Source organism: Ovis canadensis, chromosome 19, assembly GCF_042477335.2.
Source record: "Ovis canadensis isolate MfBH-ARS-UI-01 breed Bighorn chromosome 19, ARS-UI_OviCan_v2, whole genome shotgun sequence".
Lineage (NCBI taxonomy): Eukaryota > Metazoa > Chordata > Mammalia > Artiodactyla > Bovidae > Ovis > Ovis canadensis.
The window spans coordinates 39,637,286-39,649,331 of record NC_091263.1 but is presented as its reverse complement, the minus strand read 5'-3'; the positions used below and the strand labels follow the sequence as shown (position 1 = coordinate 39,649,331).

Genomic DNA, 12,046 nt, shown 5'->3' with positions numbered 1-12,046 from the left:
CATCTATTTTCTAGCCAAAATCCAATAGAGAATCTGTAGATTTGTAACTGTAAATAAGCTACCACTTGTTTCATTCAATATCTTAGCCAAGAATTAACTACCACTCTGTTGGTTCAATCAGCCACACATTTCCATTTATTTTTCAACTCTGACCTAGCTTTCCAGCTTCAATGAGTGATACTATAAATTTTTCCACATGCAAATGAGGTGAATGTTAAACTCATTTAACAGAAGCGCTAATTGAGCATCAAGTGTTTTGCTGAACAGCAGAATACAAGTTGAACCTGCCTTGGAAATCACACCTTAAACTCTTTTCAATGGATCTTCTTTATTCTACTCAAACTTTCACATCCAAGGTAACATTTGATCATCTCAATGAATCTAGCCAAAAAAGTTCATATTCTTATCCACTCACCTATGAAGGATCATGCTGCTGCTGGCTTGGTTTAACACACACAAATTACTTCAGAAAAAGTGTGCACAACTGTCAGATGTCAATAAATCATTTTTTAAACTAAAGGTAATATAAGTCATTTTATTATAGGACTGGGGCTGGAAAGTAATATATTTGATAGTGATATCATAAATTAAATCATTCTAAAAAAAATTTAGAGCCAAGAGGTGAGTCTTTAATAGAAGAAAAGGAAGGCCAGGATGTAGCTGATGATCTTGGACAGTCAGTATTAAAAACCAGACATTCAGACTTAAGCTCCAGCGTTCACCATAACAGTAGTCCATAACCTAAATGAGAAAAGGCCTGACACAGTGAAATGTCTAAACATAGAAATTCCCAAGCCCTATCACAGAACAACCTTCTGTGAATCTAGACATGTGCCTCATGACTCTGGATACTAGCTTCAGTTTAGTTTGTTTAAAGCTGATTTGTATTATGGTAGCTCTGGGCAGTGTTGATGCTGACTCTAAAGGTTTACAATAAAGTTTTTAATGTCACTTTCTGTTAATCACTGATACTCTCATTTCAGTAGCATAATGAAACTTGGTATTTATAATGATTTTCCTGAATCTCTGAATCATACTGAAATGTGATGTGTTTTTTTTTGAGGGATGGTATCATCAAAAATAATTCCTCAATATGGTTTTAGTATTAGTATGATTCATCTGAAAACTGAATAAAAGAAGGAACTGCTATTACTTTGAAGACTTTGAAAGAGTTAAAGCATAATTTAAAATAATTATCTTATACATCTGAACTATTTAATTGTCCTAAAGTATGTCACTGTAAAGCTATCATGTACTAAAAATCCTTACAACTATAGAATCTATTCTGATTCACACTGCACTTGGCCAAAGGCATTGGAAGACTTAGAAAATAGAGTACGGATATAAGGTAATCATTTGAATAAATTCTGAAGATCAAAATAGGCAAAGTTAGAGTTAATGTGAATATGAAAGTGGGTAATGTTTGGTGTTACTATTTAAAAAGGCAAGGAGATTATTATATCCTTATATCATTTATAGAGTTAAATATGTATGAAATGGGAATAAAAAGAATAAGTAGCTTAGATTTATCTGAATGGTACCCATGGTAGGAGAAAAATTTTAAATGAGCAATTAAACATTGCATATTTTGATTAAAAATGATTGAATATAAATAATTGCATATAATCCAACCTTTAAATAGTATCTTTATCACAGATTTAGCATACATTTATTATATTTCAGGAAAAGTGCTTTTTAACACTTCAACACGTATAAAGTAAAACTTTATTCTGATTGCACACTACACTACTCCACTCATGCTCACAGTTGTCGTCAATTCTACAATTTACCTTGAAATGTTGATATTTCATTATACTAGTCCTTACAAAGGTATAGTTGAAGGATGTCTATTTTCCTAATTTGTAAACATGATCAGTCTCTGTATTATTCTACCACTGAAACTTAGGTACTGAAGTTAAACCCAGGTAATTCTCTCAATTACATCCTGGATCAGAGAACATCTTCTTACATTGATTGTGAAAAATTAGAGGAAAGGTCCTATTCTGTAGTGAAAGATTTGAGATTCAAACATGAAATTTATAAACCAAGAGTATTTTAATTGATATATTTTAAGGATTCATTTTTAAACATAAAAATATCCAAAAAGGAAAATTATTTTAGTTTGTTTATTGGAAAAAAATTAATTAATAGACTGCCTCAGTAACTTGTTTACAGCATAACTGTATAATTAGGCACTTAATCAGCAGTGTTGCTGTTTCCATCTGAATGGAACATCATTTTGCCAATTAGTAGATGGTGCATAATAATGTCAAACACATGATGTTACTCGATTTTGGAGCCAGTGTGCCCGTGTATCAAACACTGTGTCCTCTCTCTTAGGAATCTGGATATGTGTAAACATAATTTATGTTTATTAGAAATGGAGACTCTCTCATAATGTGCTTGTGTGCGATTCTTTTAAGGTGAAATCCAAAAATAAAATTCTTCATGATGAAAAAATACTTTAATAACTGCCATCCTACGTTTCTCTTGGTTGCTTTTAGTCCCTGCCGTGGCACCAACAAACATCAATGGAGGAGGAGGAAGTCGGTCTGAACTCATCATTACTTGGGAGGTAATTTTCTATCCAATTCAGTTATTTTGAGGGAAAAAGATTTAGCTGGCCAGGAAGAATATTGAAAAACAAAGAATATTTATTTGATCACTATTGAGTGTATAAAAATATGTGGTATGAGAGACTCCTGATGATGCATAATTTAGAGGAGGTATTGGAAATTTTTTGTATTTTTCCCCCAAGTAAGAGAGTATTTTCCCCCCAACAATTGTGTTGACTAACTCAATACAATTCTTTCCCAAATAAGAAACATAGCCCGATGTCTGCTGATGGTGGGTCAGTAGCATTTGTATTACTAGTTGATGAACTAGAAATGATTTTATTTATTACCTCTAAAATATTCATGAGTTAGGCTCAACAGAATGCAGTTAAAAAATAATTCTTTCCCTATCATTGCTCTTTAAATCCTTCCAATTTGTTCTTCCCTGCATGTAGATGAAAGCTTAGGCAGACAGCATAGCTTTTGTAATCATCATTATTAAGTATTAACAGGTAGGTTGATTTTTGTACTTTAAAATTTTTTCAACCTGTTTTATTATCATATAATTTGTATGTTCAACCAGTCTAAAGTTTCTCATTTCCAGATGCTCAGATCTGCCTTAGGCAAGGAATTCTATATTGTGAAAGAGAATGCATATTCAGTTCTCCCCTTTCCTTCTTTCTGCTATTCAATTTCTCCTTTCCCAAGCTAATTCCTCCAGAATTATAGTGAATTAGGATTGGGAGAAGAGGTAATGGACGGAAATGGTTCTGATTGATGGTCATTTGTAATTTGACTTTGGTATACTCTAATTGACATTTCAGAGACCAGTTGTTTGTTTTGCCTTCTTTTTTGTTGTTGGTGGTGGTGGGAAAGGTCCAGGAGGTGCCCTACTGGGGCCTTCTAGTTGTCATCTCTTGGTGCAGGCTGTTGGAAGGTCTCCTCAGTTACTGAAGTCTGGTGGCCCATGACCAGATTTTCAGTTATAGGTTGTCTCTCTCCTTAGATACTGTTTGTGGATAGTCCCTTTTAATGGTGCTCACAGACAGCTTCCTACATGGGTTTCACATCTGCTCTCAGCAAACATACACCTTTGTTCCATGTTTTGTAGAGGTGCAATGAGTCCCCACTTGGCCTGTCTTTACTCTGCCACAATACACTGTCCAAGTCTTTCTCCCCTTTGGAATTTTCTCAGGCATTTGTCTGATGATGGACAGGGAAGTCTGATGTGCCGCAGTCCATGGGGTCGCAAAGAGTTGGACACCACTGAGTGACTGAACTGACTGAACTGGTTTTAAAGCTACTTGAGAAATACTGAGAATGGAAAAAAGTCTCAGTAGCTAAGCAGACAGATTAAATGAAGAACTGGAACACTGTCCATCACTGTTCTGAGAACAGTAGCCCTATCCTGCTATCAGCTACTCTGATAATCCAGCCCCAGCTCCTACAGTTCCTCCTGCTTGTCCTTCAGTTCTTCCCATTTACTTTACATCCAGATTTCTACTTGACTAACAGTTAAATTCTGTCTCTTCTCTGTACAATTTACAGCTTCAATTTTCTCTTAGCTTCCACTGCCTCAGTGTCCTGCTACTGTACGTTTTCTACTTATTGCTCGCTCTAAGCTTATTTATTATTGCCCCCAAACACCTATGTTTCATATTCAAATTCCATAATGCAGAGGACTTAAAGCATTCAGAGATTCTGATGGATAAAGAAGATGTGGCGAGTATGTGTGTGTGTGTGTGTGTGTGTGTGTATGCATCTTCTTTGTATGTGTGTGTGTGTGTGTGTGTATATATATATATTATATATATATATATACATATATAATGAAATAATACTCAACCATAAAAGGAACAAAATAATGCCCATTGCAGCAACATGATGCAACTAGAGATTATCATACTAAGTGAAGTAGTTCAAAAAGGGAAATGCAATGATCATGATATCACTTACATGTGGAATCTAAAATATGGCACAAATAAACCTACTGACAAAACAGAAACAGACTCTCAGACATAGAGATCAGACTTGTGGTTGCCAAAGGTAGTGGCAGGGAGGGAAGGTGATATAAGCATGTAAAACCTGTTTTACATTTCCATTTAAAATTTTCACTTATTTATCTGAGTATCTTTAATTGGGATCATTTTTCTAATTGGCATTCTCAATAGAAATTTTATTTTTTAATAACTTCATTAAGCAGTGTAAATATCCATCTTATCTCTATAAAAGATATGCCAAATAATCAGTCAATATTATAATAGCTATACAAAATATTTTTGTAAATACTCAGTGACTGATCACTTCTGCCCAAGTCAATTCCAGAAGAACTACAGAATGGAGAGGACTTTGGATACATCGTCATGCTGCGGCCAGTAGGCTCAACAACCTGGACCAAGGAAAGAGTACCATCTGTAGAGTCATCAAGGTTTATTTACAGAAATGAAAACATCATCCCTCTCTCTCCCTTTGAAGTCAAAGTGGGTGTATATAATAAGGAAGGAGAAGGACCCCTGAGTACTGCATCCATTATCTACTCTGGGGAAGATGGTAAGTTGTAGTCAATACTGGAATGGTCCTCCTTGAGACTGTATGTATATTTTGCATTTGTTTTCTATGAACCACTCTGCTTAAGATGGTTGTGTCTTTCTCTGGATGGTAGAACCTCAACTGGCCCCAAGGGGAACTTCTGTTCAGAGCTTTTCTGCTTCAGAAATGGAGGTTTCCTGGAATGCTATTGCCTGGAATAGAAACACTGGAAGAGTTCTGGGGTATGAGGTAATCCACAGTAATTTCACTCTGCACTCTGAATATGCCAGCTAGCAATAGCTCTGTTCAACAACCCTATACTACCAACCTAGTCCTTAATATAAGCTGTGCTATTCTGTGCTCAGTTGTGTCTGACTCTGTGTGACCCCATGGACTGTAGCCCACCAGGCTCATCTGTCCATGGGATTTTCCAGGCAAGAATACTGGAGCGAGTTGCCATTTATTCCTCCAAGAGATCTTCCTGACCCAGGGAAAGAACCTGTGTCTCCTGCATCTCTTGCACTGCAGGTGGATTCTTTACCACTGAGCCAACCCAGGAGGCCCTTACTATAAGATAGTGAGTGTCTAAAGCTACAGAGGGGAATTAATGAAGAGGATCTTTCCAGGTGATCCTAAGCAAGGAAATTAACAAATGATAGCATTTTAAAAGTCATCAGGTGATTATCTTATTTAATTATCCAAGCTACAGTCATGTTTGTTTCTTGGGGAGAAGTAAGCATTTAATCTTTAGTGATGTGAAACCATAGACAAATCTTACCGGGAAACCTAATCTTAAACTGGAGCATTACTTGAAAAAAGCTAGTCATCTTGGAAAAGGCAGTTATGTGACAAGACAAAGCTTACATTCTCCTAATCTGCCTTTATAGTCTATATAGAGTGAAACAAATCTTTTCAAACGTACAGTCTTTCATTCTCACAAAGTTAATAGATGGGACTTATTAATCAATTATTCTTCTTTGACTTGCTAATCTAATGATTCAAAAATGAGTAACAAGGTTTACTTTGCTTTGGTGTTAGAATGCAAGTAGGATTTTGCCTTCATCCATTTTTCTCCTTTCATATGAACCCTGTTGTCCAAACAGAAAGTTCTACTTTCTGTAGTTGCCTCTGCCACTCCAGTCCTAGAAGGCCATACCTCTTTAAGTGAACCCTATTTATTTCTCAAAGATCATCTCTACTCTCCCCTGCTCTTTAACTCTTCTCTGATTATTTTCTGGTTTTATATGTTTTCAAAGTCATACCATTTATTTCCATATGATTTTCAGCAGATGCATCCTCTGCTTTCTTTTCACATATGTGCTCTAACATCTTAACTAGATTATAAGTGACACAAAGGCATGCCTTATGCTTTATTCTTTCTTGTCTTTTCCAATTTGCTTAAAACAAGTGCTAATGTATAGGAAGGGATCAGTATATGCTGAATTAATAATTCATCTGTGACTCAAAGAACTCTGGAAGAAATGTCAATAGCAAAGCATCATAATGTGAGTCTTTCGTTGAAAGTATGACTCTTATTTTGTTCTGACTTACTACTGTATACCTGAGGCTTCAGCTCTGATGGCTCAGACAGTAAAGAATCTGTCAGCAAAGCTGAAGACTCGGGTTCGATCCCTGGGTCGGGAAGATCCCCTGGAGAAGAGAATGGCTACCCATTCCAGTATTCTTGTCTGGAGAATCCCATGGACAGAGGAGCCTGGTGGGCTACAGTCCATGGGGTTGCAAAGAGTCAAACACGACTGGGTGACTAACACTTTCAATTTTCACTTTTTTTTGGGGGGGGGTGGGCAAAGCTGTTACCCTTTAGATATTTCATGAAATATTTTATTGTGATAATCTAAAAAAAATAGGTTTTTTCATTTCCATTGTGATTTCATATTTTTTATTTCTTCCATATAAATTTTGGACTTTGATTATTTTTTTGTCATTGTATAACCATTTTAATTGAAAAATATCCCCTTATTTGCACTCCTGGCTTCTTCCCATACACCGCTGTGGCTGGCAGTTATTAGGAAACAATAAATTGCTTGTATTTTGTTTTTAATGAGCAGGTTTTATACTGGACAGATGATTCCAAAGAATCCATGATTGGCAAAATCAGGGTCAGTGGAAACATCACAACCAAAAATATCACAGGCCTGAAAGCTAACACCGTCTACTTTGCTTCTGTGAGAGCTTATAACACTGCTGGGACAGGGCCCTCAAGCCCTCCAGTCAACGTTACCACCAAGAAGTCCCGTAAGTATACATCATACTCTAGGGACCACAATTCACCTAGAATAAGAAGTATTTTATTGCTTAATTTCCATTTCATTCATCCCACCTCATCACTTTACTGATTGCTTTATTTGATCAGTGGATTTGGCGTATAAATCTGGATAGTCGTTGAAGCTTTCTGGTAACAACCAGAATGAACTGTTCTGATCTTTCTGGAGTTGCAAAAGAGAAAATATTTTGAGTAGATGAAAGACAGAGAATACAATGTCTCTGATGCCCTCTTCCAATTTGAGTTCAAAATCTGACCTCCCATTCTGCGGATGTTAAGTGGTTAATTTAAACTTTTAGTTTCAATACCCTCATCTGTAAAGTGAAGAATAAGTAGTACTGATTTTCTCACTGGGCCTTGTTTGAGATTGAAAGAGATACTTAACAGAAAGTGTCCAGCACATACTTTAGTAAATGCTTATTAAATAGGTTTTTTTGTTTGTTTTTGTTTGTCTTACCATTTGAGTCTTGATGTGATTCCTACACTGTCAGATACCTAGATCTTTCCTTCTATGATATCACTGCAAATTACTGGAAAGCCTCTGAAATCCAAGAATTAACTCTTTTGCTTCTTTTTATCTCTCTTAACAATCAACTAAATATATTTCACAAAGATAGGACCTATTGAATAAAGGATTAATAGTTGACTATTGCTGTATTTGTCCTATGAATGAGTCTGGTGCTGCACAAACATTCTATTATATGCGTCAAAGTAGTAAACAGGGAATTGTCTGATCAGATGCAGCTTTGTAAGAACTGCAATTTATCCTTTTTTATAAGTGAATAATACTTATGTATTTCTTATATATTGTAGATGAACATATATTATTTGTGTAAACAGGCTTTTTGAAACACACTCTTTGGTCTCTAAATTCCAATGAAAAAGAGTAACAAATATAGTTACTGAAATTTGGAGAATGACTAAGATATGAATGCACTGCTACTAACAAACAGGAAAAAATAGAATAAGCCTTTAAATACTGTATTCTTTGTGTCCTGTGTATTGGGAATGAATAGGTGGTTTAAAAAGTTTGAAAATCAAAGTTCTTTTCCATATAGATACATTGGTCATGTCCAAAATGAACTTGGGAATCATCTCAGTTAATAGGTCTTTGATTATAGGATGTATTATCCACTTGTGTCCGTAACACCAGCCAGTAGCTAGAGACTTGTGTTCTAATTCTATGTACTTCACTGACTCATGACATGGTACAGGATAAAACATTCCATTTTTCTGCTTTAATTTTCTAAACTGTTAAATGGAAACGTCCTCTGCCCTCACTGTTTTCTCAAATTACCAGTAAGGCACAGATGAGGTTTTGATTATAGGAGCACACTGGAAAATACAAAGTGCTGTGAAACTGCTAAGCAGGAAACAAACAGATGAACAAAACCCTCCACTATCAGTCCATTTTAACGGAAGAGTTTGTGTGGATCAACAACTCTTAAACCAGTTCTCCTTCAATCCCCTACTTTAACGTAGATGTGATGGACAGGGAAGCCTGGCGTGCAGCAATTCATGGGGTCGCAAAGAGTCAGACACGACTGAGTGACTGAACTGAACTGAACTGAACTGAACTGAACTGAAGTCATATGTAATTTTCTAGAACTGACTAGCTAAAGATGTGGTTCAATTTGTCTTCCTGATTTACTCTATGTTGACTGGGTTGGTAAAGTCATTGCCATACACCTGTATGAACTATTTGCTTCTATGGCCCTTATGGAGTCTAGCCTCTTTCAGTTAATCTGAAAATCTGATGGAAATCTCCAATCAATCAGAGGTTTCAGATTTGCCCAGATATTTCTTTATAGCTGATTGAGAGATGCCAAACTCACAAAATTCTTCTGTATAATTCAGCTTCTATCTCAGGCAAAATCAAGAGTAATTAGAAATGTGGAAATGTAGTATGAAATAAACCTCTCTTATTTGACAGATCTGTGACAAACTAACAGACATTCTAGTGTAATCGGTGACATAATACTCAAGCCAATGATCTTGTATTACTTTAATTCCATTGACCAGTTTAAGGTGGGCTGAGACCCAAACAATAAACTAGTTAGCAAAAAGGTATAGATATACACATGGTATGCATTTAAAATCATGTACATACATCTATATATACATACATATACAATTGTCCTTTAGTATCCAAGGGGGATTTGTTCAAGGTGCATCTACGGATGCTTACGTGCCTTGCATAAAATATCATAGAATCTGCATATTACCTACATATTAATACAGCCTCTGTATATTTAAATCACCTAATCTAGGTTACTTATATATACATAAAACAATGTAAATGTTACATAGACAATTGCAAATATTAATACAATGTACATGCTATGTCTCAAGTCTCAAGTGAAGTTGCTCAGTCGTGTCCGACTCTTTGCGACCCCATGGACTGTGGCCCACCAGGTTCCTCCATCCATGGGATTCTCCAGGCAAGAATACTGGAGTGGGTTGCCATTTCCTTCTCCAGGGGAATAATAGCACACAGCAAATTAAAATTTTGCTTTTTAAAACTTCCTGGAATTTTTTTCAAACATTTTCAATCTTAAATTGTTTGAATCTGCTAATGTTGAACCCAGAGATACACACATACAGAGAGCTACCTATATAAATTCACACAAACACACACACACACACACACACACAGATATCAGTCAGTTCTGTGGCTCAGTCATGTCCGACTCTTTGCAACCCCATGAACCACAGCATGCCAGGCTTCCCTGTCCATTACCAACTCCCAAACTCATGTCCATTGAGTCGGTGATACCATCCAACCATCTCATCCTCTGTTGTCTCCTTCTCCTCCTGCCCTCAATCTTCCCCAGCATCAGGGGCTTTTCACATGAGTCAGTTCTCATCAGGTGGCCAAAGTACTGGAGTTTCAGCTTCAGCATCAGTCCTTCCAGTGAACACCCAGGACTGATCTCCTTTAGGATGGACTGGTTGGATCTCTTTGCAGTCCAAGGGACTCTCAAGAGTCTTCTCCAACACCACAGTTCAAAAGCATCAATTCTTCGGCACTCAGCTCTCTTTATAGTCCAACTCTCACATCCATACATGACTATTGGAAAAACCATAGCCTTGACTAGATGGACCTTTGTTGGCAAAGTAATGTCTCTGCTTTTTAATATGCTGTCTAGGTTGGTCATAAATTTCTTCCAAGGAGTAAGTGTCTTAATTTCATGGCTGCAGTCACCATCTGCAGTGATTTTGGAGTCCCCCCAAAAATAAAGTCTGTCACTGTTTCCCCATTTATTTGCCATGAAGTGATGGGATCAGATGCCATGATCTTATTTTTCTTTTTTTTTTTAACTTTTATTTTTACTTTATTTTACCTTACAATACTGTATTGGTTTTGCCATACATTGACATGAATCCACCACGGGTGTACGTGTGTTCCCAAACATGAACCCCCCTCCCACCTCCCTCCCCATAACTTCTCTCTGGTTCATCACCGTGCACCAGCCCCAAGCATGCTGTATCCTGCGTCAGACATAGACTGGCGATTCAATTCTTACATGATAGTATACATGTTACAATGCCATTGTCCCAAATCATCCCACCCTCTCCCTCTCCCTCTGAGTCCAAAAGTCCGTTATACACATCTGTGTCTTTTTTGCTGTCTTGCATACAGGGTCGTCATTGCCATCTTTCTAAATTCCATATATATGTGTTAGTATACTGTATTGGTGTTTTTCTTTCTGGCTTACTTCACTCTGTATAATCGGCTCCTGTTTCATCCATCTCATCAGAACTGATTCAAATGAATTCTTTTTAATGGCTGAGTAATACTCCATTGTGTATATGTACCACAGCTTTCTTATCCATTCATCTGCTGATGGACATCTAGGTTGTTTCCATGTCCTGGCTATTAGAAACAGTGCTGCGATGAACATTGGAGTACATGTGTCTCTTTCAATTCTGGTTTCTTCGGTGTGTATGCCCAGCAGTAGGATTGCTGGGTCATAAGGTAGTTCTATTTGCAATTTTTTAAGGAATCTCCACACTGTTCTCCATAGTGGCTGTACTAGTTTGCATTCCCACCAACAGTGTAGGAGGGTTCCCTTTTCTCCACACCCTCTCCAGCACTTATTGCTTGCAGATTTTTGGATTGCAGCCATTCTGACTGGTGTGAAGTGGTACCTCATTGTGGTTTTGATTTGCATTTCTCTAATAATGAGTGACGTTGAGCATCTTTTCATGTGTTTGTTAGCCATCCGTATGTCTTCTTTGGAGAAATGTCTATTTAGTTCTTTGGCCCATTTTTTGATTGGGTCGTTATGATTTTATTTTTCTGAGTGCTGAGCTTTAAGCCAACATTTTCACTCTCCTCTTTCACTTTCATCAAGACACTCTTTAGTTCTTCTTTGCTTTCTGCCATAAGTGTGGTGTTATTTGCATATGTGAGGTTTATTGATATTTCTCCCAGCAATCTTGATTCAAGCTTGTGCTTCATCCAGCCCAGCATTTCTCATGATGTACTCTGCATATAAGTTAAATAAGCAGGGTGACAATATACAGCCTTGACATACTCTTTTCCCTATTTGTCCAGCTTCAACTATGACTTCCTGACCTGCGTACAGATTACACACACATATAATCTTAAAAATAAAAGTTTTTTTCTTTACCTTGAATTTGATAGTTTGATTGCTCATGCATCCTAAATCAA

The 12,046-nt window shown here is 36.8% G+C and overlaps 1 protein-coding gene across 3 annotated transcripts in view; it reads left to right on the top strand.

Annotated features, from left to right (window-relative positions):
• The window catches only part of CNTN6 (contactin 6), a 174,108-nt gene that overhangs the window by 152,585 nt on the left and 9,477 nt on the right, over nt 1-12,046 (top strand). For all 3 annotated transcript variants that reach the window (XM_069562587.1, XM_069562588.1, XM_069562586.1), the window contains 4 exons: nt 2,505-2,575; nt 4,871-5,105; nt 5,218-5,333; nt 7,154-7,340. In XM_069562587.1, coding sequence (XP_069418688.1) covers nt 2,505-2,575; nt 4,871-5,105; nt 5,218-5,333; nt 7,154-7,340 — 609 coding nt within the window. The remainder of the gene's footprint in view (nt 1-2,504; nt 2,576-4,870; nt 5,106-5,217; nt 5,334-7,153; nt 7,341-12,046) is intronic.